Genomic DNA, 26,893 nt, shown 5'->3' with positions numbered 1-26,893 from the left:
ATGAGCTTTTTTTTTTTTCCGTAGATTCCATATATATGTGTTAGCATACGGTATTTGCTTTTCTCTTTCTGACTTCACTCTGTACGACAGACTCTGGGCCCATCCACCTCACTACAAATAACTCAATTTCGTTTCTTTTTATGGCTGAGTAATATTCCATTGTATATATGTGCCACATCTTCTTTATCCATTCATCTGTTGATATACACTTAGGTTGCTTCCATATCCTGGCTATTGTAAATAGAGCTGCAATGAATATTTTGGTACATGACTCTTTATGAATTATGGTATTCTCAGGGTATATGCCCAGTAGTGGGATTGCTGGGTCGTATGGTAGTTCTATTTTTAGTTTCTTAAGGAACCTCCATACTGTTCTCCATAGTGGCTGTAGTAATTTACATTCCCACCAACAGTGCAAGAGGGTTCCCTTTTCTCCACACCCTCTCCAGCATTTATTGTTTCTAGATTTTTTGATGATGGCCATTCTGACTGGTGTGAGATGATATCTCATTGTAGTTTTGATTTGCATTTGTCTAATGATTAATGATGTTGAGCATTCTTTCATGTGTTTGTTGGCAATCTGTATATTTTCTTTGGAGAAATGTCTATTTAGGTCTTCTGCCCATTTTTGGATTGGGTTGTTTGTTTTTTTGATATTGAGCTGCATGAGCTGTTTGTAAATTTTGGAGATTAATCCTTTGTCAGTTGCTTCATTTGCAGATATTTTCTCCCATTCTGAGGGTTATCTTTTCATCTTGTTTATGGTTTCCTTTGCTGTGCAAAAGCTTTTAAGTTTCATTAGGTCCCATTTGTTTATTTTTGTTTTTATTTCCATTACTGTAGGAGGTGAGTCAAAAAGGATCTTTCTGTGATTGATGTCATTGAGTGTTCTGCCTATGTTTTCCTCTAAGAGTTTGACAGTGTCTGGCATTACATTTAGGTCTTTAATCCATTTTGAGTTTATTTTTGTGTATGGTGTTAGGGAGTGTTCTAATTTCATACTTTTACATGTACCTGTCCAGTTTTCCCAGCACCACTTATTGAAGAGGCTGTCTTTTCTCCACTGTATATTCTTGCCTCCTTTATCAAAGATAAGGTGCCCATAGGTACATGGGTTTATCTCTGGGCTTTCTATCCTGTTCCATTGATCTATATTTCTGTTTTTGTGCCAGTACCATACTTTCTTGATTACTGTAGCTTTGTAGTATAGTCTGAAGTCAGGGAGCCTGATTCCTCCAGCTCCGTTTTTCTTTCTCAAGGTTGCTTTGGCTAGTCGGGGTCTTTGTGTTTCCATACAAATTGTGAATTTTTTTGTTCTAGTTCTGTGAAAAATGCCAGTGGTAGTCTGATAGGGATTGCATTGAATCTGTAGATTGCTTTGGGTATTAGAGTCATTTTCACAATGTTGATTCTTCCAATCCAAGAACATGGTATATCTCTCCATCTATTTGTATCATCTTTAATTTCTTTCATCAGTGTCTTATAATTTTCTGCATACAGGTCTTTTGTCTCCTTAGGTAGGTTTATTCCTAGACACTTTATTCTTTTTACTGCAGTGGTAAATGAGAGTGTTTTCTTAATTTCACTTTCAGATTTTTCGTCATTAGTGTATGGGAATGCTAGAGATTTCTGTGCATTAATTTTGTATCCTACTACTTTACCAAACTCATTGATTAGTTCCAGTAGTTTTCTGGTAGCATCTTTAGGATTCTCTATGTATAGTATCATGTCATCTGCAAACAGTGACAGCTTTACTTCTTCTTTTCCAACTTGGATTCCTTTTATTTCCTTTTCTTCTCTGATTGCTGTGGCTAAAACTTCCAAAACTATGTTGAATAAGAGTGGTGAGAGTGGGCAACGTTGTCTTCTTCCTGATCTTATTGGAAAGGGTTTCAGTTTTTCACCATTGAGGATGATGTTGGCTATGGGTTTGTCATATATGGCCTTTATTATGTTCAGGTAAGTTCTCTCTGTGCCTACTTTCTGGAGAGTTTTTATCATAAATGGGTGTTGAATTTTGTCAAAAGATTTCTCTGCATCTATTGAGATGGTTTTTCTCCTTCAGTTTGTTAATATGGTGTATCACATTGATTGATTTGCATATATTGAAGAATCCTTGCATATCTGGGATAAACCCCACTTGATCATGGTGTATGATCCTTTTAATGTGCTGCTGGATTCTGTTTGCTAGTATTTTGTTGAGAATTTTTGCATCTGTATTCATCAGTGATATTGGCCTGTAGTTTTCTTTCTTTGGGACATCTTTGCCTGGTGTTGGTATCAGGGTGATGGTGGCCTAGTAGAATGAATTTGGGAGTGTTCCTCCATCTGCTATATTTTGGAAGAGTTTGAGAAGGATAGGTGTTAGCTCTTCTCTAAATGTTTGTTAGAATTCGCCTGTGAAGCCATCTGGTCCTGGGCTTTTGTTTGTTGGAAGATTTTTAATCACAGTTTCAATTTCAGTGCTTCTGATTGGTCTGTTCATATTTTCTATGTCTTCCTGGTTCAGTCTTGGAAGGTTGTACATTTCTAAGAATTTGTCCTTTTCTTCCAGGTTGTCCATTTTATTGGCATATAGTTGCTTGTAGTAATCGCTTATGATCCTTTGTGTTTCTGCAGTGTCAGTTGTTCCTTCTCCTTTTTCATTTCTAATTCTATTGATTTGAGTAGTTTCCCTTTTTTTCTTGATGAGTCTGACTAATGGTTTATGAATTTTGTTTATCTTCCCAAAGAACCCGCTTTTAGTTTTATTGATCTTTGCTATGGTTTCCTTCATTATTTTTAAATTTATTTCTGATCTGATCTTTATGATTTCTTTCCTTCTGCTAACTTTGAGGGTTTTTTGTTCTTCTTTTTCTAATTGCTTTCGGTGTAAGGTTAGGTTGTTTATTTAAGATGTTTCTTGTTTCTTAAGGTAGGATTGTATTGCTATAAACTTCCCTCTTAGAACTGCTTTTGCTGCATCCCATAGGTTTTGGGTTGCTGTGTTTTCATTGTCACTTGTTTCTAGGTATTTTTTGATTTCCTCTTTGATTTCTTCAGTGATCTGTTGATTATTAAGTAGTGTATTGTTTAGCCTCCATGTGTTTGTATTTTTTAACAGTTATTTTCCTGTAATTGATATCTAGTCTCATAGCGTTGTGGTCGCAAAAGATGCTTGATACAATTTCAATTTTCTTAAATTTACCAAGGATTGATTTGTGACCCAAGATATGATCTATCCTGGAGAATGTTCCATGAGCACTTGAGAAGAATGTGTATTCTTCTGTTTTTGGGTAGAATGTCTTATATATATCAATTAAGTCCATCTTGTTTAATGTATCATTTAAAGCTTATGTTTCCTTATTTATTTTCATTTTGGATGATCTGTCCATTGGTGAAAGTGGGGTGTTAAAGTCCCCTACTATGATTGTGTTACTGTCAGTTTCTCCTTTTATGGCTGTTAGTCTTTGCCTTATATATTGAGGTGCTCCTATGTTGGGTGCATAAATATTTACAATTGTTATGTCTTCTTGGGTCGATCCCTTGATCATTATGTACTGTCCTTCTTTGTCTCTTGTAATAGTCTTTATTTTAAAAGTCTGTTTTGTCTGATATAAGAATTGTTACTCCAGCTTCTTTTGATTTCCATTTGCATGGAATATCTTTTTCCATCCCCTCACTTTCAGTCTGAAGTGGGTCTCTTGTAGACAACATATATACGGGTCTTGTTTTTGTATCCTTTCAGCCAGTCTATGGATTTTGGTTGAAGCATTTAATCCATTTACATTTAAGGTAATTATTGATATGTATGTTCCTAATACCATTTTCTTAATTGTTTTGGGTTTGTTATTGTAGGTCTTTTCCTTCTCTCGTTTTTCCTGCCTAGAGAAGTTCCTTTAGCATTTGTTGTAAAGCTGGTTTGGTGGTGCTGAATTCTCTTAGCTTATGCTTGTCTGTAAAGGTTTTAATTTCTCTCTCAAATCTGAATGAGATCCTTGCTGGGTAGAGTAATGTTGGTTGTAGGTTTTTCTCCTTCATCACTTTAAATATGTCCTGTCATTCCCTTCTGGCTTGCAGAGTTTCTGCTTAAAGATCAGCAGTTAACCTTATGGGGATTCCCTTGTGTGTTATTTGTTGTTTTTCCCTTGCTGCTTTTAATATTTTTTCTTTGTATTTAATTTTTGAAAGTTTGATTAATATGTGTCTTGGTGTGTTTCTCCTTGGATTTATCCTGTATGGGACTCTCTGTGTTTCCTGGACTTGATTAACTATTTCCTTTCCCATATTAGGGAAGTTTTCCACTATAATCTCTTCAAATATTTTCTCAGTCTCTTTCTTTTTCTCTTCTTCTACTGGGACCCCTATTATTTGAATGTTGGTGTGTTTAATGTTGTCCCAGAGGTCTCTGACACTGTCCTCAATTCTTTTCATTCTTTTTTCTTTATTCTGCTCTTCAGTAGTTATTTCCACTACTTTATCTTCCATGTCACTTATCCATTCTTCTGCCTCAGTTATTCTGCTATTGATCCCTTCTAAAGAATTTTTAATTTCATTTATTGTGTTGTTCATCATTGTTTGTTTGCTCTTTAGTTCTTCTAGGTCCTTGTTAAATGTTCCTTGAATTTTTCCATTCTATTTCCAAGATTTTGGATCATCTTTACTATCATTATTCTGAATTCTCTTTCAGGTTGAGTGCCTGTTTCCTCTTCATTTGTTAGGTCTGGTGGGTTTTTGCCTTGCTCTTGCATCTGCTGTGTGTTTCTCTGTCTTCTCATTTTGCTTAACTTACTGTGTTTGGGGTCTCCTTTTCGCAGGCTGCAGGTTCGTAGTTCCCATTGTTTTTGATGTCTGCCCCCAGTGGCTAAGGTTGGTTCAGTGGGTTGTGTAGGCTTCCTGGTAGAGGGGACTAGTGCCTGTGTTCTAGTGGATGAGGCTGGATCTTGTCTTTCTGGTGGGAAGGTCCACGTCTGGTGGTGTGTTTTGGGGTGTCTGTGGACTTATTATGATTTTAGGCAGCCTCTCTGCTAATGGGTGTGGTTGTGTTCCTGTCTTGCTAGTTGTTTGGCATAGGATGTCCAGCACTGTTGCTTGCTGGTCGTTGAGTGAAGCTGGGTCTTGGCGTTGAGATGGAGATCTTTCGGAGATTTTCGCCGTTTGTTATTAGGTGGAGCTGGGACGTCTCTTGTGGACCAGTATCCTGAACTTGGCTGTCCCACCTCAGAGGCACAGCCCTGACGCCTGGCTGGAGCACCAAGAGCCTTTCATCCACACAGCTGCTAGTGTTGGAGGGTCTCCTGCAGAGGTGGGGGGTGGCTGTGGCTCACCGTGGGGACAAGGACCCTGGCAGCAGAAGTTCTGGGGAGTACTCCTTGGCGTGAGCCCACCCAGAGTCCTCTCGTGCCGCCCCAGTCTCGAAGCTCCCGCCCCTGCTCCTCAGGCCCAGTCCCCCTAATAATTCTTTAAATGTGTTTTAGAATTCATCAGTTCTGATCCTAGAACGTTTCTTTGGGGGAGGGTTTTTATTACTTGTTCAATCTATTAGCTTGTTATTGGTCTATTGCGATTTTCTATCTCTCTTGACTCAGTTTTGGTAATTTATGTGATTCTAGGAATTAGTTCATTTCTTGATTATCTAATTTGTTGGTGAAGCATCATTTATGGTATTCACTTATAATCCTTTTAATTTTTGTAAGGTTGCTACTAATGTCCTCTCCTTTATTTCTGATTCTAGTTATTTGCATCTTCTCTCTTTTTCTCTTAGTCAGTCTAGCTAAAGGATTGTCAATTGTGTTGATCTTTTCAAAGAACCAACTTCTGCTTTTGCTGATTCTCTTGTTTTCCTTGTGTATATTTCATTTATCTCTGCTCGAATCTTTATTATTTTCTTCTTTCAGCCGGCCCTTAGTTTAGTTTGCTCTTTGTTGCAAGGTTGTTGACTTGGGATCTTGCTTTTTTAATGTAGGCAATTACAACTATAAATTTCCCTCTGTGTCCTGCTTATGCTACATTTCCCACATTTTGGTATGTTCTGTTTCTCTTTTTCATTTGTCTCAAAGTATTTTAATTTCCTTAGTGATTTCTTTGACCCATTTGTTGTTTAAGAATGTGTTGTTTAACATCAGCATATTACTGAATATTCCAGTTTCCCTTCAGTTATTGATTTTTAATTTCCAGTGTGGCTGGAGAAGGTTCTTTGTGTGATTTTAATCTTTAAAAACTTACCGAGAATTGTCTGTAGCCTAACATATGTTCTCTCCTTGAGAATGTTCCATGTGCACCTGAAAATAATATATATTCTGCTGTTGTCATCTATAGTGGTCTATATATGTCTATTAGGTCTAATTGTTTTACATTGTTTGAAGTCCTCTATTTCCTTACTGATCTTTCGTCTAGATATTCTGTCCATTATCAAAACTGGGGTATGGAAGTCTCCAACTATTATTGGAGCTGTATTGTATTCTTTCAGAGGTATTTTCTGCATGTATAAGCAAACTCAAATATATGATCTCTCCATGAATTATGCAAATGCTACCATACTCTATGCACTATTTTGCGCTTTGCTTTTTTTCCATGTAACATATTTTTGTATCTTTCTATGTCAGTAGATAAAGAGCTTTCTCATTCTCAAGACTGCATAATATCTAGTCTTCTATAGTCTTTTAAATACGTTTTAAATTAGGTATTTCAAGCTTTATTGACTACACTGTCAGTAAGGAAGATATTTTACATCATGTGCCAGTATATAATTACACATGTAATTAAAAGAAAAGTGTTGCAAATCAAGTCTTGCCTTTATTACAAAAAGTTAGAAGATAGTATCAAGCAGGATTTTATAAATATTTTAAAGCACTAAAGAATATACCTAAGTAAACAATAAAAAAGAAAAAAAAGCTCTTTGTGACCCACTCAGTTGACTTTATAACCCACTATTTTAAATGGAGTGACATAAAGGTTAATTAAAACTGTCTAATAAATTAAACTTTATGTTGTATAAAAGTGGAAAGTATAGTGACTATTGATATTAGTGTTATTTGTTTTTGTTTTTTAAAAGAAAAATCGCAACCTCACTTAACCTTCAGGGCACAATTATAGCATTTTCCAAATTCAACATACCGTATTTTCAAATTTAAGATACCATTGAGTGTAACAATTATGTACCTTTAAGAAATAAGAATTCCAATTAATTTATGATAAGCTGTCCATTGTAAGGTGCATCCCAATTTCAGAGATGATAAAAAGTGAAAAAAGTTTTTTCTCCTATGTTCTGCGAAGTAGTGATAATCTCTCTTTTTTTTTTTTTTTTTTTTTTTTTGCGGTATGCGGGCCTCTCACTGTTGTGGCCTCTCCCGTTGCGGAGCACAGGCTCCGGACGTGCAGGCTCAGCGGCCATGGCTCATGGGCCCAGCCGCTCCGCGGCATGTGGGATCCTCCTGGACACGGGCCCGAACCCATGTCCCCTGCATCGGCAGGTGGACTCTCAACTACTGCGCCACCAGGAAAGCCCGTGATAATCTCTTTTTACAAGCTTGTATTTTAAAAGACTTTTTTGCCTGTTCATTTTGGGAGAAAAAAATAATGAACTGATTTTCTATATAGTAGTTCACATTAATGGATTGGTTGAGGAACTTGTATCTTTCAAACCAAATTACAAAGTAAATATATTTGTCATTTGATATATGTATATAGTAAAATAGGCTAAAGAAGTTGATTTTTCACAATTTCTGCTTTAAATGCATTTGAAAGGGAAATTCTGTACTTTAAAATAAGATTTCTTAAAGAATTACTTCTAAAAGCATTTTAAAATAATACATCTAAATTTAATGTTCATTTTTATTCTATGGCAAGGAAATATATGTCATCAGCTAGCTAAATTAGAAAAGCAAAGGAGAAGCCTGGGCCTGGAATGGGGGTGCAGCAAGGTGAAATGGAAAATGAGTCCAAGCTTTCTTTGTAGGATGTTCCAAAATTAGATTGGGGATGGTTGCACAACTCTGAATATACTGGAAAAAACCACTGAATGTACACTTGAAATGGATGAGTTTCATGATATATAAAATATATATCATTAAAGCTATAAAAAGAAAAAAGATAAAGGAGAACACCAATTCCCTAAAAGACTTGAAAGTAGCTAGTTCCTCTAAAGACTTGCTCATCTTCTGAGAAACTAAACTTTGCTCTTTTACATTGCCATTCGTGGTTACTCCATGGTAAATTTTTAACTTACATGTAATAATAGCCCCAGATAATTACAACTGTATGAGAGTAATATAGTAGTACAAGTAAAGTAGATAGTACAGTAAAGTACATAAGCTTGGTCCATCTTCTTTACCCATGTAGACTTTGTGTGTGTGTGTGTGTGTGTGTGTGTGTGTGTGTGTGTATCTTGTAATTTTTGGAGTAAATCACATGCTCTTTAGCAGTATCAGAGTTTGAAAGTCACTTAAGTATTTCAGTTAGGCTTCCTAAAGGCTGAGCCCCAGGAATTATAGATATTAATAATTCTACAAATAGATATTTTAGCAGCCCTTGAAGTGTAAAACTTTTCCAGAGGTGAGTAATCTTTTCTTTTCCTTATGTGAGTCTTTGCAATGTTTGTTCTTTATGTTTTTTCTTTACATGTTATTGTCAACATCCTGACAAATTTCAACTGAAAATCTAAATCAGAGGATGTACACTTGTCAGTACTTGAATCTAAATTGTAATTCATTATTGCTTAATCCCTAGGCAAAAGACTAGATGTAAAAAAATTTAATAACAGTTATCTAAAATTTTTAATTAATTTTTTGACTATGTTGGGTCTTTGTTGCTGCACGCGGGCTTTCTGTAGTTGCGGCAAGCAGGGGCTACTCTTTATTGCGGTGCACGGGCTTCGCATTGTGGTGGTTCCTGTTGTTATGGAGCATGGGCTCTAGGTGCATGGGCTTCAGTAGTTGTGGCACACAGGCTTCAGTAGTTGTGGTTCGCGGGCTCTAGAGCACAGGCTCAGTAGTTGTGGCGCACGGGCTTAGTTGCGCTGCGGCATGTGGGATCTTCCCGGACCAGGGCTCCAACCCGTGTCCCCTGAATTGGCAGGTGAATTTTTAACCACTGCACCACCAGGGACGTCCCCTATCTAAAATTTTTAACGAAGCTTGGGTTATAGGAAATAATTTTAGTGGAACAGTGAGGACAAGCAGTGAACTATAATTAATTGGACTAACGTCACCTTTCTAGAACTATAGAATTTTGCTTCTTGACCTGAAGTACTCAAACATTTCCTCCTTGGCATCTGATCTAAATGCAATACTTCTTTTTATGGTTTAGATTCCTTTCAGATTTTTGAGCCATTATCTTATCAACATATCCATGCTTTTTTTTTTTTTTTTTTACTTTTAAAATTTGCCTGATCTCATTTCCTACTTCATTTCTTTCCCCTTTAACATCTGATCACTCACATTGTTTTAGATTCTGTTTAGGTACTTCTTTTTCCTTCTGTTTTTATAGTCTGAGCACACACTAATCTTACTTGAAAGTGATTTCTTTATTATTATTAGAAGTTATTTTGTTTTACTTGTAAAACTGAAAAGAAGGGACTTCCCTGGTGGTCCAGTGGTAAAGAATCCGCCTTCCAATGCAGGGGACGCAGTTCGATCCCTGGTTGGGGAACTAAGATCCCACATGCCTAGGGGCAACTAAGCCCAAGCACCACAACTACCGAGCTCACGCGCCTCAACCAGAGAGCCCATGTGCTGCAAACTGCAGAGCCCACGCGCTCTGGAGCCCTTTCGCCACAACTAGAGAGAGAAGAACCTGCACACCACAACGAAGAGCCTGAACTGCAACGAAAGATCCTGCACGCTTCAACGAAGACCCCGCGTGCTCTAACTAAGACCCAACATAGCCAAAAGAAAATAAATAAATTAAATAAATAAATATTTAAAAAAAGAAAACTGAAAGGAAAATCCTGGAAGTCTTTCCTGTTTAATTCTGTACAAAATTTCATAGGAAGAGTGGAAGAGCTTTCATATAGAGAGAACTAGCATTGTTGTTAAAATTGCAAAAATCAAAATAGTTAAAGCAAAAGTCATTTACTTGAGTAAAGTGCAAATTACTAAGTCTTTAGGTTAATGAATTCTATAGGCCTTGGAAATATGTTTTCTAGTATTGTGGTAATAAGGTACTGGAATACCTTCTGCAATAGGATTACTACACTGATTTCCTCTCTAATGGTCAGTAGATCAGTTTTGTATTTCACTTCAATACACATTAATTGAGTACTATCAGGTGCTAAAGTATGTTTGAAAATATTTAAAATTTCTTTGCGGGGCAAGGGATTCTTTTTGGATATAATGTTACCAAAGCTATAAGTATTATTTTACCATGGTTATTATTCAAAGACATTTTCAAAACCACTATCACATTGTTTTCTGAAGAAAATTTAGCCACCATTTTTTAAATGTTTTATTTATAAGGAAAGTTTTTTAAACACTAGACTTCATCAGTTGGAGAGATGATACCAAAGGGAGAATATTGATTCAAATCTATAAATTTATAAATACAGTTGACCCTTCCTTGAACAATGCAGAGGTTATGGGTGCTGACCCACACACAGTTCAGTATCCCAGTATAACTTTTCATTCAGCCAACCACAGATTGTGTACTACTGTAATACATACTTAAGGGAAAAAATCTGCACATAAGTGGACCCACACAGTACAAAACCGTGTTGTTCAAGGGTCATTTGTAGTGTGAAAATGGTAAATAGGGTCTTAAATGGATGAATTAGTACTTCAGAGGCTTGAAAAAGGTGAATTCACAATAAATAAGTGATATACAGCACAGCAGATACACACTTAACACAGAATTCATTATTTCAGGAATGATACAAATAGAAGTTGTGAATAAATAAATGAATGATAGAGGAAGAGGAAATTAGGATATTTGGAGCTAGTCAGAACTTAGCAATTAAAATCCTTGATGGCTCTATCACAAACAGACTACACTTTCCACTTTTTTCTACCATCACTTTCTGGGCCTCTTCTCAGCTCAGTGTTGCTGTAAGAAGAGACCATCTGGCATACTTTATACACTGGGTTATAACTGCCATAGCCATTAATGTGCCAGGCTGTACCCAGTTCTCCTTACCATAAGCTATCAACCAAAACTTATTTGCAATGCCTTCCCATATTTGTTGATTTAGCCAGCAATAAATAAAAACAGATGGCAATATAAATTATTACTAACTGTGACTGAGCATAATTTTAGAGTTCAAGGAGACAAGGACTGACAAATCGTTTTGCTCCCATGTGTCAGTTTGGATTGGCTGGTAATGGCTGCTGTGTTGAGAAGGCTTTTTGAGGCCAACTTTGATCTCAGAAGGAAAAATTAACAATCCCATTAGCCATAGATAAGAAAAATACAGAAATATATGTAAAGATATATATAAAGAATTTTTGATTTCTGCACTAATCATAATTAATTCCTATATATTTCACTTGAGGAAACTAAAAATCAGAGAAATTCGTGGTTTTCATTAGGTTCTTTGGTACTAAGTATTGAGGCAGGAGCTCTTCTAGCTCCTCCATGTTCAGGGTTCTCGGTTTAGCACATCTATAGCCATATTCCAGTTAAAAGATTCTTTATATTAATGTATCACATAAACTTCCTCTTCGATTAAGAATTACTAAGCCTCATGATCTTAAAATAAAGAGAAAAGGAAAAGAAAATGTGAGGCACAAAAAGTAAACAACAACAGCTATTTTGGTATACTTGTTATGGAGATAAAGAAGCTATTTATTGTTCTATATTTTAAACAGAGTGTATATGCATGTATTTGCAATTATAGCAAATATCTCACCTACATTTCATAACTTTATTTTTTAAAAGAGTAATACAATAGGAAGAGAATGGAATAATATAATGTAAGAGCGTATATTTGGAGATGATTGGAAAGCAGGAAGAAGGGTTATGAGGAAGCAAGAAAACCCATGGGAGACAAAGGTCTGACATGAGGGGAAAGTACAAATAAAATATTTAGGGTCTTTTTGATTTTCAGGCATTAAAATATTTTCTCTTTTTGTTAGTGCCTTCTAGAATAACTACTTTTTCATCCTTAAAGTTCTACTCTCAGTGTGATATGCTGATGTGCATTCTTAGTCCTCTTATTAGTACCATTGGCTCCTAGCAGCCTCAATGGAATCCTTAAGGATCCTTGTTATTAATGGTCTTCTACCCTAATATTTTATAAAAGGTTGTTTATTTTCTCCTCCAAAGTCAAGACTTACCCATCAAGCAACATATTAAGCATCTGTGGAAACATTATATAACAATATAGGATCCATACGCATACTGTTCCATTCCCAGTGCAAAATTGTTTTCCCTAATTATTTTTTATTTCTTTTGCTTTTCAGTTATTCACTAATCTAAAATGTACAGAGGTGCCTAAATAGAAAGATGGCAGAATAAATGTTTTAAATTTCTTTTTGCTTCTCAGATTTATTCTTAGCTCTTCTTATCTACATCTTTGTACTTTCAATTTAGAATTATACCGAGTAATTATAATTTTAGCGTAATATATAAAGATGTTAGAAATAATGGAAAGGACTTCTAGTCATGCCTTTAAGTTTCAGTCTCAACTCCTCTAAAAAGCATATCATCTGTTTCTAAGGGAGCATCTTCAAAATAGGAAGATACTTCTCCTACAGTGTAGACTTTTCTTCAAGGTACCATGTATTAGTATGCAGTGATCAATTCCTATTTTAAATCTGCTAGTACTTTTTGGTGGGTAGGGAGGCAGATGGGAAAAAGAAATGGGAGTAATCATTCTACCCTTTTTATTACATCATAGTGATCTCTTTAAAATATCTGCAAAGTAAGTTAGAGGATTTCTCTCCAAAAATATTTTATCACTTTTGGACGTTTATTTCATTAGATTTGAAAATCTATTCCAAAAATGAAAAACATTAATATCCTTTGAATATATTTTAGAATTTAGTCTTAATTTAATTAAAATGGGAAACAACTTTAATTTTCAAATACTTCTTTGGAAGAGAGAAATAAACTTTTGTCTATTACTTTCCTTGAAAATATTGAATTTACCTCTGCATGTTGAAAGTGCAACAAACAAAATATTGTTAAAAATTTTCATTTCAGCATAAAGCATTTCTACTAACATTTTGTAGTTGTACTGAGAGCATTCAACACCTGTGGAAATGGTCTTTAAAATTAGCCACTAGGTTAGGTGCTAAGGTTACAAAATTATTAATTATATCTAATCTTAAGAAAGATTATATTGTGCTTATGGAAGTGGGACAAGTTGTCTTTATTTTCTGTTATCATTTTAAGTTTTAAAGTATAGTTAACTTCTGCAAGTGTTTGTTTAAAAACACTTTCAAAATTAAAACTACTGGACTTCCCTGGTGGTGCAGTGGTTGAGAGTCCGCCTGCCGATGCAGGGGACACGGATTCGTGCTCCGGTCCAGGAAGATCCCACATGCCGCAGAGCAGCTGGGCCCGTGAGCCATGGCCGCTGAGCCTGCGCGTCCGGAGCCTGTGCTCCACAACGGGGGAGGCCACAACAGTGAGAGGCCCGCGTACTGCAAAAAAACAAAAAAAAAAACCCCAAAACCCCACAAGATTAAAACTACTATATCAGCTTATAGTAAGATAGAATGTTATTTAGTTTAAAAACTAATAGACCCTTGGGAAGTATTGGATAAGAAAACAAGGTTATTTGAATTTTAAGTTACTTTATTACGTTGTGATCTGCATCTTCTGCACAACCAACATAAAAATATATGTTTCAGTGTTTTCTCTTGAATTATCAGCCTTACAAAGTTAAAATTTGCTCCTATATACGCTGAGGTTTATTTCATTTTAAATGTCCATTTAAGAATACATTGGGGAAAAAAAGAATATTCTGCAATGCATTTTTACTTTGACTTTTTCCACCTTCATATTTCTTTAGGAGTTGATCCCCCTCATATTGTGTACAGCCTGCCTACATCCTGAGCCTAAAGAGAGAGATCAGCTTCTCCACATACTTTTCAATTTGATCAAGAGACCAGATGATGAGCAAAGGTGGGTATGACCACTTCTTTGGTAAATAAATATAATGTTGACTTATTAATTTGGCATCATGATTAGCATTTTAATATAAATGCCATCTTTTCTTTCTAATATCTATTTTAATAAACAGAGGAAACACTGACCTTGTTCACAGTGCCCTGCAGTGTTTTCATTCTTGTCATTCCAACTACTCATGTTGAATTTGTACACTTTTGTGTTAGTTACCTTTGGATTTCTAATTCCGATATTTCTTTGCTTTTATCTTTCACATTTGATTTCCAGGAACTAAATATTTCCCCTTTTGCCCACAGATGAACTAGATACAGCATGGCCTCTTCATGGTTATGCTTCACAAGAAATAAAATATTTAATATATGAATGTCTGCATCACTGAGCTATCTGTAAAGCAGTTTCTGTGTGGCTAAAGGGATACAGTGTTTTGGTTAGTCCTGAGTCAAATACCCACAATCAAGGATGCCTGAATGGGGAAATGAGTTATACCTGATGGTGGGGGGGGGGATGGGCCACACATCGAGAGACTCTCTGGAAGAAAGGGGAATGGGTTTTGATCAAGCAACAGTGATAGAGGTCTGCCTCAGAAGGTAAGACCTTTAAATACTAGGTGAAGCTGTGCAAGTGTGACTGTGAACAAAACATCTCGGTGGATGGGTAGGTAGACTAAGCACCAGTTGGATAAGATTGAGCTATTGAAATGTTTTTGTACATAGTAATTTTCTATCTTAATAAAGAAATAATTTTTGCTTATACTTTTGCAAAAAATAGAATTATACATTATGATTAGGTAACTTTATATAATTTCAGTACTTGTTTTACTGACTGTTACAGTTTTTACCTCTTCTGAGAATGTTGGAAAATCATAAAAGTGAACCATAAGACAAATGAAGCTCAAAATTTTAAACACAAGGAATCTCTCCACTATGAGAATAAAAAGTCATGTAGACTTTAAAACTCTATAAGCATATATCTCTTTCCTACCCTTACCAAAATATACCTGAGCAAGCAGAGAAACATGTTTTTCCAGGATCCAGTCAAGATTAATCTACATGCTAGTCAAATGGAAATAAGGGAAATTCAATCAAGTTCCATTCATTGCGAACTGAAAATTTTCTAAGGACAATTCGATGGTGCTATATAGGAAAATTAATATTTTATTTTCTCCTTGAAAAATACTATTCCCTATCTTGGTAACTTAGTTAACAATTAAATACCACTTATTACATTGTCATTTTTAGATTTGCAAGGCAACCTCTAGTTCTACATAGCCTGTTTTCATAGACTCTGCATGTAAAGCTAACAGCTGCCGCCTGGTGGCCAAAAGTACCTATAGCCTTACTTCAGGTCAAGATATGTCAGGATTTAAACACTCATTTCCACACTTAAATCTTTCACCTTACAGAAACAAAGTTATTTATTAAAATAAACTAATCAATTTATTAACTATATATATGAATAACAAACTAACAAAGCAAAAATTTTAAGTTAGCATGATATGTTTGACATATAATCAGTTGTTACTTTACTTAATGAATCTCAAGCTTCCTTGCATCCTAAGAGAAACTTAATTTTATGAGCGATAGTAGTGCATTTTGGCAGTTCTGTGCTAACAGCCATAACTAACACCATATTTCTACCTGTGTCAAATAATTCCTATCCTATGATTTTCTACAAGTAGGAACAGTGTTTATTTTTCCTATCACAGGAGCCTGTTTCCAGTGTTCCAGTGCTGTTAATAATCTGTAGACCGTCTGATCTTTTCTGTTTTCAAATGTATTTCAAAACTGTCCTGTTTTTTAGAATTTTGAATCTTAACTCTGCTGACTAAGAATTTTGTTTTGAGGGGACTAACATTTTTTTAACAAGTTTGTACATCTTTAGTATAGTGATGGTGACTCATTATTTAAAGTCATTTTACATGAAGCTCTTATATAAGTATATACTTCTTATGTGTGTTTGAAATGCTTAAATTTCACCAAAGTTCATTTACTATAATTATCAGATTTTTCTAGAACCTACATATATGATTTCTCATTATTTTAATATACTATAGGGGTAAAAATGATCAGACATTTGGAAATTTTCAGTGGGAACAGGCAGCTAACGTGTTGTCTTAAAGCTTGGGAATTTCTTTTTCTATTTTTCTTTTATTCACTTTATTTGCCTTCCTAAAGTAGGAGAAAATAGAAAAACAAAAGAAAAGTTGAGAAACAGGCATAGAAGACAATGATATAAAGGGAAATCAGATAGATAAAAATTACAAGGTTATGGTGAAGAGCAGCTGCAATATACAATGAAGACTTATTGGCTCAACATTTCCCTTCTCATTGTCCAGATGCTTTTTGTCTGTTATTATTCTCCTCAGCCTGAGAGAACAGTTGTAGCTAACTTGGCTGAACTAAATAGAAATGTAAGGTCATTATTCAGTTTAAGTTAAATTGATGTATTTTGAGAAATAGCAATGAGTAATGCCTGGGCTTTTATAATTAGTATGAATTAAACATTCTATTTTGGTTTTCCTTAAAGTTGGCTACTTTGAAACATCTATGGAAAACATACTTTTTTTTTAAATCAGGTTTTACTGTTTTGAAGTCATAGTCAATCAAAAGAAAAAAAACTTGCAATTCTGCCTTTGAGAGTCATTTTAAATGGAACTTCATTCTGAAGAGTGAAAAATCTTATTTAAAATTTTAAATTATAAATCTATCAATTCAAATGAAATTATCACATTAGTTATTTATATATTATTTCATAACAAATTACCCCAAAAGAAAGTGGTTTAAAATAACACAGTTTATGTGGGTCAATTTATCTGGGTCTTCTTCTTCAGGGTCTCTTATAAAGCTGTAGTCAAGGTGTTGGCTGCGGCTACAGCCACCTCAAGGTCCATGGGGGAAGGATTTGCTTCTAAGCTTTGTCGTTGACAGGATTCAGTTTCTTATGGATCTTTGGACTGGGAAACTCGGTTCCTCACTGGCTTTTGGCCAGAAGTTGCCTTTAGTTTCTAGCCACATGAAACTGTCCAACATAGCAGTGTCTTCATCAGAGCCTGCCAGCTGAGAAGGCAGAAGAGAGTGTCTCACAAGATGGATATCACAGGCTTTTGTAATCTGATCTCTTAAGTGACATACCATCACTTTGGCCATTATTCTTTTCATTAGAAGCAAATCATTGGGTCCAGTCTACACTCAAGGAGATGGGATTACTCAAGGGCATGAATATCAGGAGATGGACCTCATTAGGAGCCATGTCAGAAGCTGCCTACCACAGTTATCTTGGGTGCAATACCAAAAATTCTCATTTAAGAAATATCATTTTGGGCTTCCCTGGTGGCTCAGTGGTTAAGAACCCACCTGCCAATGCAGGGGACACGGGTCGGAGCCCTGGTCCGGGAAGATCCCACATGCCACGGAGCAACTAAACCCGTGCACCGCAAGTACTGAGCCTGTGCGGGAGCCATGACTACTGAAGCCCTGCACCTAGAGCCCGTGCTCCGCAATAAGAGAAGCCACCGCAGTGAGAAGCCTGCGCGCCACAACGAAGAGCAGCCCCCACTCGCCGCAACTAGAGAAAGCCCACACGCAGCAACAAAGACCCAATGCAACTAAAAATAAATAAATAAATAAGTTTAAATCAGCTATACTTCAATAAAAATTTTAAATTTTTTTAAATAAAAAAAGAAATATCATTTTACTAATATGACATCGTAGTTTTTAATTATAGAAATACTGGGAAAATAATCACTGATTGTTTTAGTAGCTAGAAACTGAAATTCATTAGAAACTGAAGCTTTAAACATATTATAATCTCGGAATGTATATGTGGGAAGTTAACTTAGGAGGTTATGAGATTCAGCTTCACACCAGTAGAGAATCCCTTCACGACATCTCTCACAAATGGTTTTGCCACTGCTGGATGGTGGCAGCCCGTCCATTGTGAAAAGTTGAATTTGTACAAAAATATTGTACAAATTGTGCAAAAATATTGTACTTCATGTTAATTAGAGCTGACTCTTTTTAACCCTTTGTCCTAGTTGTGCTTTCTATGCAAATACGAATCTTTATTCATCTGTATTATCTTTCAGGCAAATGATACTGACGGGTTGTGTGGCATTTGCACGTCATGTTGGTCCAACACGTGTAGAAGCTGAACTTTTACCACAGTGTTGGGAACAGGTAAATTACTGGGTTTTCCCTAGCTATTGTATTCTAATTTATTATAAATGTTCATATTATCTTTTAAAAATGCTATTAGGAAATATGTGGGATATAAATTATGCTACTGTTTCTATAACCCAGCACAGTGATTTAATAGTCCTTAAGAAAGCTCTGGGATGCTTTGCTTTATTCGTTCTTCCAACAAATACTTAACACTATTTCCACTGCCAGGTACTGTTGTAGTCACTAGGGATACAGTGGTGAATAAAAGACAATGACATCCTAGTGGAGAGGTAAGAGTAAACAAATAAATGAAACGATGTCTTGTAATTTATAAACTATGAAGAAAAAAAAAGGTAGGCTAAGGGTTAGAGAGTGATAGAGAGTACTGTTTTAGAAAGGGTGGTCAGAGAAGGAATCTCTGAGAAAGGGATGTTTAGACAAGAATCTGAATCCAATGAGACAAAATACAAAAATTGCTGAGTTCAAGGATCTGAATCAAGTGAGATACAAAATATGAAAAATATACAAACTAATGAGTTCAAGGGAAAGCAAGAGGTTGTGTGTATGTGTAGGTAGGTAGGTAGATAATAGAAATCGTATCTGTATATATTGTATACTTGTATATATTACAAGTATATACAGAATATAAAGTGTAAACCTTTGATGTAGGAGGTTTATATATATTTATATTTCAACTCACTATTTACTAACAATACTTCTGGTTTTATTTTGAATTGTAATATTCCAGTCCTCGCTAGAACTCAGAATCTTTGACTTTCTAGATTCCATATTTAGGTCATTAAGTAACTTATTCTTCCATCTTAAAAAGATGGATTTCTTACTTATGAAGACAAATTGCATGGCCTTATTTATACTAGCTTTGTCACTTATTCTTAAGAAAAATTATTAGCCTCTGGAATATCGCTAAAGTTTATGGTCTTTTAGAATTCTGTTCCCATTTTCTTTGAGTATTCATTTTCTTCTTTAGAATTTAGTGGAGTCATATCTAGATTCATTATTTAAAAGGGAACATTATATATATCCATATTATCTCTGACAATCCATATGTCATCTAGAGATTATAGTGCATACTAATTTAGGGTTAGGCTGTAACCACTGAAAAGTCAAATTAACTTGGAAACAACATATACAACGTTGAATTTACAATTCTGTACAGTTATACATATGTATATGCAATTTTTAAATAGTTTTTTCCATTTTCTTCTTTTAACTTTTATTGAGATGTAATTCAGAGAGCATACAATTCATCTATTTAAACTGGACAATTCAGTGGTTTTTGTAGTCACAGAGCTACACAACCATCACCACAGTCAATTTTAGAAGAATTTTATCACCCCCCAAAGAAACCCCAACCCCTTGAATTGGTTCTTGTACTTAAAGATTGTTTTAGGTATTCTGGGTCCCTTGAATTTCTGTATGAATTTTAAGATCAGCCTGTCAGTTTCTGCAGAGAAGCCAGCTGAAATTTTATAGGGATTGTGTTGAATCTGTAGATCAATTTGGAGAATGTTGCCATCCTAATAGCCTTTCAATCCATGAATTTAGGATGTCGTTCCATTTATTTAGGTCTTTTAAAATTTCTTTCAGTAATGTTTTATAGTTTTCAGAATATCACTTATGTACTTTTAAAATTTATTCCTGAGTATTTTATTCTTTTTAATACTATTGTAAATAGAATTTTTTAAACTTTCTGTTTGTTTATCGCCAATATATAGGAATACAGTTGATTGTTGTGTGTACATTTAGTTTTGAGACTCATTTTGCTAGACTAAAGGAAAGTAAAATCGAAGTTTACATATTGCATACTATGACATTCAAACCATTTTGTTTTGAGGTTACTATTTCTGGATTAAATTTTATTCAGAGATGTCAGTTACCAACGTCTCTACCACCACCTCTTCTGTAACCTGAATAAACATGGATATTGGTGATCTATCTAGCCGCCTACCTCCAGTTTGTTGCCCAATAGATTGCTACATAATTTCTTTTCTTAATTTTAGGCATCCAATACATTAATGAATTATGTCACCTTTTCATATGGGAATATGAGAACAGATACACTTCTTTTCCAGTCAAAGAAAGATTTATATTCTATGAAGAAGACATATGGGAACAAAACCCAGTATGTGTCATTTTTTTTGTTTTTGTTATTTTTTGTTATGGTTCAGTGTAGTCATTACAATAGCAAACCCCCATCATCTTGCATATGCAAACGGGAATGAATTGACGTCTGCTTACTTTAAAAACAAAATCATAACACCAGTCAAGGGCTCTGGTTAAATCATCGATTAATTTACGTCCTAATCCCTGAGGTAAAAAAAGAGGAAGGAGGAATCATTCCTGGCACATATTGTAGACTGTATCAGTAAATATCTAGAAGCTGGGTTTTCCAAATTTAAAAATATACTAATGTTGCTAGGGAAGGAGAAGGTTGCTTCTGACATCCTAAGGAAAGCTTAGTCTTGGGCAAGCCCACAATCTCTAGACACCTTGCCATATTTTCATCTTTGCTTTATCTTCTTTCTCTTTAACAGGTAACCCCTGTGACCTCATTTTTTAGGCTCTCCCTGATTCCCTTAATCCTGATCCAGGTATAGGGATCCCCGAAGTGGAAAAGAAAGAAGCTTTATTGCATTCCTAACAGGATTTATGGTGAAAAATAATTCTCTATTGGAGGAAGGGAGGGTATGTTGTTTATGCTTGGTTTATTTATTTTTTACTCTAGATTAATCACAAATACCCAGAAAGAAGATTGCTTGTGGCGGAATCTTGTGGAGCACTGGCACCTTACCTTCCTGTAAGAATTGTAATTTTTTCTTAAAAACCTTTTTCTTCCTTTTGTAACAATAGAGAAACCTTTTTTCCAGGTGTGTAATTATACAGTTGAATCCAAATTCTGTCCTAACAAAGGAAAAAGATGAGCCAAAAAGAGAAGGCTCACATTGACACCATATGGCACTGCAGACAGATAGGTACATTAACCATTGATTTTGCATGAGTATAAATATATTAAACCTCATCAGCAATTCTCGAAGTGTGGTCTGAGGACCCTGGGGGTCCCATGAGATGAAAATTATTTTCATGAGAATATTGAAACATTTTTTGACTTTTTCTCTGTGTTGACATTTACACTGTTAGTGCAAAAGCTGTAATGGGCAACAATGCCAGTGCATTAGCACTGATCAAGGCAGTGACACCCAAATAGACAGATAATGATTGTATTCTTCACTGCCATGCACTCGCAGAAAAAGTCAGTTTCACTTAAAAATAAGCTTGGTGAATCAGTAAAATTATTAATTCTACTAAATTTTGACCCTAAGTATGCATCATTTTAATATTCTGTGTAATAAAATGGAAGATACTCATATCAAGCCCTTTTGCTGCATTCTGAACTATGATGGCTGTTTCAGGAAAAGCACTCGAGTTGTAAGCTAAACCAGTTTTAGTTGACAGATCACTAAAAAAAGCTGTGGTTATTCAAACTTGGGATTTTGACAGACATTTTCATGAAAGTGAATGAAATGGAACCTGTCATTTCAAGGAAAACAAGTAGACAGCATTCATTGCCAGTGATAAAACTGGAACTTCTAAGTGAGAACAAGAATTTTGGAAAACTTGTATTCACCACTGTGAGCTTGACAGCTTGTATTCTCATCAGAAGAGGCTATGAAAATACCTCTCCCTTTTTCAATTATATGTCTGTGTGAGGCCAGATTTTCTCAAATACTTCAACCAAAACAGTACAACACAGTTGAATGCTGAGCAGTTAAGAGGATCTATCTTCTTTTAAGTCAGACATCAATGAGATTTGCACAAAATATAAAACAACACCATTCTTCTCACTAATTTTTTGATTAGTTATTTTCATTAAAATTATAATTTCATTAGTCATGTTAACCTTTAATGAGTTTATTGTTTTTAATGATTAATCATTTTTAATTTCTCTTATTTTATTTCTGATATGATAAATGTCCATAGATATTACCCACCCAAACAAAAGCTGTTTGAGGTGCTCATTAATTTTTAAATGACTAAAGGAATCCTGCCACCAAAAGATTGAGAACCACTGCACTGTTGTGCCCCTTTTAGGTATCTTCCCATAGGTCAAGGGCTTAGAAGGGGTAGAGAAATGAGGTGACATCAAAAATTATTTTAATTTAAGCAACCATAGTTTAAAGCAGAGCTTGACAAAATACAGCCTGGAACCAAATCTAGTCCACAGCCTGTTTTTATAAATAAACTTTTATTGGTACACAAGCACACCCATTTGTTGTGTATTGTCTGTGTCCGCTATCACACTGCAACAGCAGAGCTGAATAGCTGCAACAGAGACTTTTTGGCCCCAAAGCCAAGAGTATATACCATCTGGCCCATTACAGAAAGTTTGCTGACCCCTGCCTTAAAGGGTCCTTTCTGTAAGATTGTTCTTTTAAAGGGGTACAAAAATTGGAATTGTATAATACAGGAGCTGTTTTATGTTGCATTTACTTTATCTCATAATCTTTGGTGAAGAGTGAGAAACCAATAGTCAATTGTCTTTTTAAAAAGTAAAATTTTGGGGCTTCCCTGGTGGCCCAGTGGTTGAGAATCCACCTGCCAATGCAGGGGACACGGGTTCGATCCCTGGTCCAGGAAGATCCCACATGCTGCGGAGCAACAAAGCCCATGCGCCACAACAAAGCCTATGCGCCACAACTACCGAGCCTGTGCTCTGGAGCCCGCGAGCCACAACTACTGAGCCCATGTGCTGCAACTACTGAAGCCCACACGTCTAGAGCCTGTGGCCCACAACAGGAGAAGCCACCACAATGAGAAGCCCGCACACCGCAACGAAGACCCAACACAGCCAAAAATAATAAATAAAATAAATTTTAAAAATAAATAAATAAAAATTTTGGTTTTTTATTCAGAAAAATATAAAGAATAATTCATAGTCTCACTCCCAGTAACATGTTTTTTATTTTGTTAAAAATAAATTTTCATGCAGTATAGAAAAGAATAAAATGAAAGTCAAAGACTTCCCTGACCCTAGTCATTATCCCCAAAGATTACATCTTTGGGTAATGATTTTTAATTAATACTTACAGAGAATAAAAATTTATTCATATTACCAGCTTGCATTTTTATATCCTTTAAATTTTTCTTACCCAGAATTAATTACTCTGTGTGTTAAAAGAAGCAAAATACAGAGATATTAACAGAATGTGAAATTTTAAAATGTACACAAGGGAATCTTCATTTTTAAATTTCACAAACCATTAATACCTGTGTATCTTGCTGCTTTTAACATTTGCATTTTTTATTTTGACAGTGTTAAATTGCCCCCAACCAAGATAGCGCAGATTGTACTCCTGTCAACAGTGCGTTGGAGTTCTTATCTTACCATACTTCAACTGGGCATAATCACTTTATTTTTAATGTTTGCCTGTCTTTTAAGAGAAAATTATCTTATTGTTGTGATACATGAGTGAGTTTGAGCATCCTATGATTTATTGTTCCAAGACAGAGATGAACATCACATGCTATCAAAGAAGAAGGAAACTGTTCCACACTGCTCCTAGTACTAGAATGCTAAGCTGTATTAATAATGGACTTAATGTTTCCTACATGGACCTCCACTTTCTTGTTCCCCACTGTAACTGGTAACAGTAAAACCTCAGTGTGGTCATGGCTTAAATGGAGTAAAGCATCCTGACTTGTCCTGTGGGTTCCCTTAGCATACTGAAACTAACTGCCACAGTTGACCTCAGGCTAGATCATTGCAAAGCAAATACCCAGCTGAAGTTTACTCACCTCTGTCCTTTTGCCTGTGCTGATATTAACCAAAAAGCCCTTTTAATACACTTTAAAAAAAATTGGGGGGAACAATTTTAGCCTAAAGGATAAATAAACATGGCTGTACCAAAAGGCATATTCACCAACCTAAATGTAACCAAAATTTGCTAAACTTACATATATTTTTGTCTCTAAAAGTCAAAACAAAAGCTAGGTCATTTAAAAATGTCTTTTAAGACTTTGCTTTGCATACCAGATCACACTGTAAATTTATGAAAATGATCATATCCTTTTATTTTAACTATTATATGTAAAAGTAACTTAAACAAGTTTAAAGAATTTTATAAATTTGTCAACTTACAATAATGGTACAAAAAAAGGGAAGGAAGGGCAAGAATTTGTATAACAGTAACACTTTATTCTAACCTCAGACATTAATTAGGCTAAAACCATGGGGAAAAAATTGTGTGAAATTAAGACACAACAGTGGTTGACATTATATTAAATAGCATCTGAAAATATCAACACAGTTTTTTAAGCACTTTTAAAGTTTACTCTCATGTTTCATCATCCTGTTTTAATATTTTTTCTCAGTTCTTCAGAAAACAGAACACCAGGATTTTATGTTTCCACACTCCTACCCCAGGCAAATGTTTTGCTTGCCAGAGTGATTTTTGTAATCCCTCCTATTGTTATGACTGTCAGTGCTCTTACCTGAGTTGTACAGGTAGTGGTAGAAGAGTCATTGTCTGTTAATAGCAGAGTGTTGACTGTTGATTGGCCAAAAGGGCACTGTAAAGGTTTGAGGGATTGACACATATTTAGTAAAAATACAAAAATATGCTGGGAGATGATTAATACCAAGTTCAGGGTAGATGTTATCTTTAGAGAGGGAGTTGGAAGAAGGGGGAGAGGGTGGAGAAGAGTGATATTTCAGCTGTATCTCTAATGTCTTATGTCTTTCAAAAATGAGGACTTGAAGCAAACATAGCAACATGTTAATATATATTTAATCTAGATTTTGAATACATGGATATCTCATTATTTTCTATCCTTTTCTGCTGCTAGTGTAAATAAATAGTAAAACATGTTCCTGTTTATTTTCAGAAAGAAATCCGTAGCTCCTTGGTTCTTTCAATGTTGCAACAGATGTTAATGGAAGATAAGGCAGATTTGGTAAGAGAAGCTGTGATCAAAAGCCTCGGTATCATTATGGGATACATTGATGATCCAGACAAATATCAACAGGTATGTTTTTCAGAACGAATCCCATTTATTTCATTATAAAATTCCAAATAGTATAATATTCCAAATCTCTGATTCAGATATCCTATAATCTATAGTAGGGATGGCAGACGTGTCAACTTTAACCAGTTGAAGTTGGCTGCCTGGTTTCAGTTCTGCTATTTCAAGGAGGAGATGCTTTGATTCATTTATAGTATCTGACACAGCTTTCTGGCGGTAAATTGGCAACAAGCATACCATGTTACCACCCTTTCTCTTTGGTTTTCCCATCAACGGATAAATGACATTTTTCTTTAAAGAAATTGGGAAGGATAGGATTATGAATGGTTTTCTTTCTTGCTTAAAATGTCTGCTAAATGTACTGCAGTGTATATTTATTACATATTATTATGTTTTTTAGGTATTTTTTTTTTAATCTACGTTTTGCCTATTTCCTTTTGGCAGGGTTTTGAATTGTTGCTGTCAGCCTTGGGTGACCCCTCAGAAAGAGTAGTTAGTGCAACACATCAAGTATTTTTACCAGCTTATGCTGCCTGGACTACAGAACTTGGAAATTTACAGTCTCATCTTATACCTACATTGCTGAACAAGATTGAAAAACTTCTCAGGGTAAATACTTCCTTTATTTATATAGTTAATAGAAATTTAAAAGGTGTGTTCTAAGGCATCTTGAGAGAATGTTGGGGGAACAAAGACAGAAAGTACCACTTAGTGAACATTCTAATTAACTACCTGTTAAAGATTCTATTGGTCTGGAGCCAAGGGAGATTTGAGGAAGTTTTGCTTGACTGAAGCTAGAGGAGAAAGAGCATGGTCTGCCTTTTTTTAGCTAAAATAGCACCTTTGTGGCACTAACTCGTATACTATTCACAGTGCTACCTCTTCCTAGCCTCTTCTGAAGACTTAAATATTTTAGATAAAGTGTCAGCATCAGTTCCCAGAATGCAGAGATAACTAAAATATGAGTCTCTAAAGTTTTCTTATTTATACAGTGTCAAAATGCGTTACCTTTTTTTCACTGCAGTAGTTCACGTCCTGACTTTTTAAAGGGAACTTTCCATTCTTCCCAAGTAAAAGAATTGAAGAAACAATAGAAACTTCTTGTTCTAATTTTTGTATTAAAAGTCTCTTTTAAAGTCTAGAAGAAAAACATTTCTTTAATGCGTATTGATTATGTACCATTAAGGTAGATACTTTATAAAGTATGTTATTTCATTCTTATAACCATTTTAATTATATTTTGTTTTTTGTGTGGAAACTGAGTGTTTAAGTAATTTGCTCAGGGTCCCAAAGCTGTCAAATGACAGAACCAGGATCTGATATCAGTCTCTAAAACCAAACTCTTGCCCTTTTTACCCCCAGATTTTAAAGGCTCTTAACATAATGTATTTTAACTACTCTGTAGATAGTCTTATATGTATACACATGTATTCATTTAATTTAAAAATTGGGCTATTTTTTCTATAAATTTCAAAATGGGTGTTAAAAAAACTATAAATAGACAACTATACTGAAGTACTCCTTTTTATGAAACCTAGGGAATTTTTTTAAGTATTTTTTTTTTAAATATTTGCATTCCTTCTATCTGAGAATTATCTGTACCTGGTATTTTTGTTTGTTTGTTTTTTGGGGTTTTATAAAAATTTATT

The 26,893-nt window shown here is 35.1% G+C and overlaps 1 protein-coding gene across 9 annotated transcripts in view; it reads left to right on the top strand.

Moving 5' to 3' along the window:
• Positions 1 to 26,893, top strand: part of RELCH (RAB11 binding and LisH domain, coiled-coil and HEAT repeat containing) — a 120,002-nt gene that overhangs the window by 48,938 nt on the left and 44,171 nt on the right. For all 9 annotated transcript variants that reach the window (XR_003793580.1, XR_003793579.1, XM_029222998.1 and 6 more), the window contains 5 exons: positions 13,928 to 14,040; positions 18,128 to 18,218; positions 20,950 to 21,021; positions 25,107 to 25,247; positions 25,689 to 25,853. Coding sequence is in view for 7 of the 9 variants with exons in the window: in XM_029222998.1 (XP_029078831.1) it covers positions 13,928 to 14,040; positions 18,128 to 18,218; positions 20,950 to 21,021; positions 25,107 to 25,247; positions 25,689 to 25,853 (582 nt within the window). In the remaining 2 variants the exon portion in view is untranslated. The remainder of the gene's footprint in view (positions 1 to 13,927; positions 14,041 to 18,127; positions 18,219 to 20,949; positions 21,022 to 25,106; positions 25,248 to 25,688; positions 25,854 to 26,893) is intronic.

Source organism: Monodon monoceros, unplaced genomic scaffold, assembly GCF_005190385.1.
Source record: "Monodon monoceros isolate NGI ecotype Baffin Bay Population unplaced genomic scaffold, NGI_Narwhal_1 Super_Scaffold_1, whole genome shotgun sequence".
Classification (NCBI taxonomy): Eukaryota; Metazoa; Chordata; class Mammalia; order Artiodactyla; family Monodontidae; genus Monodon; species Monodon monoceros.
This window is presented reverse-complemented; position numbering and strand designations above follow the sequence as displayed.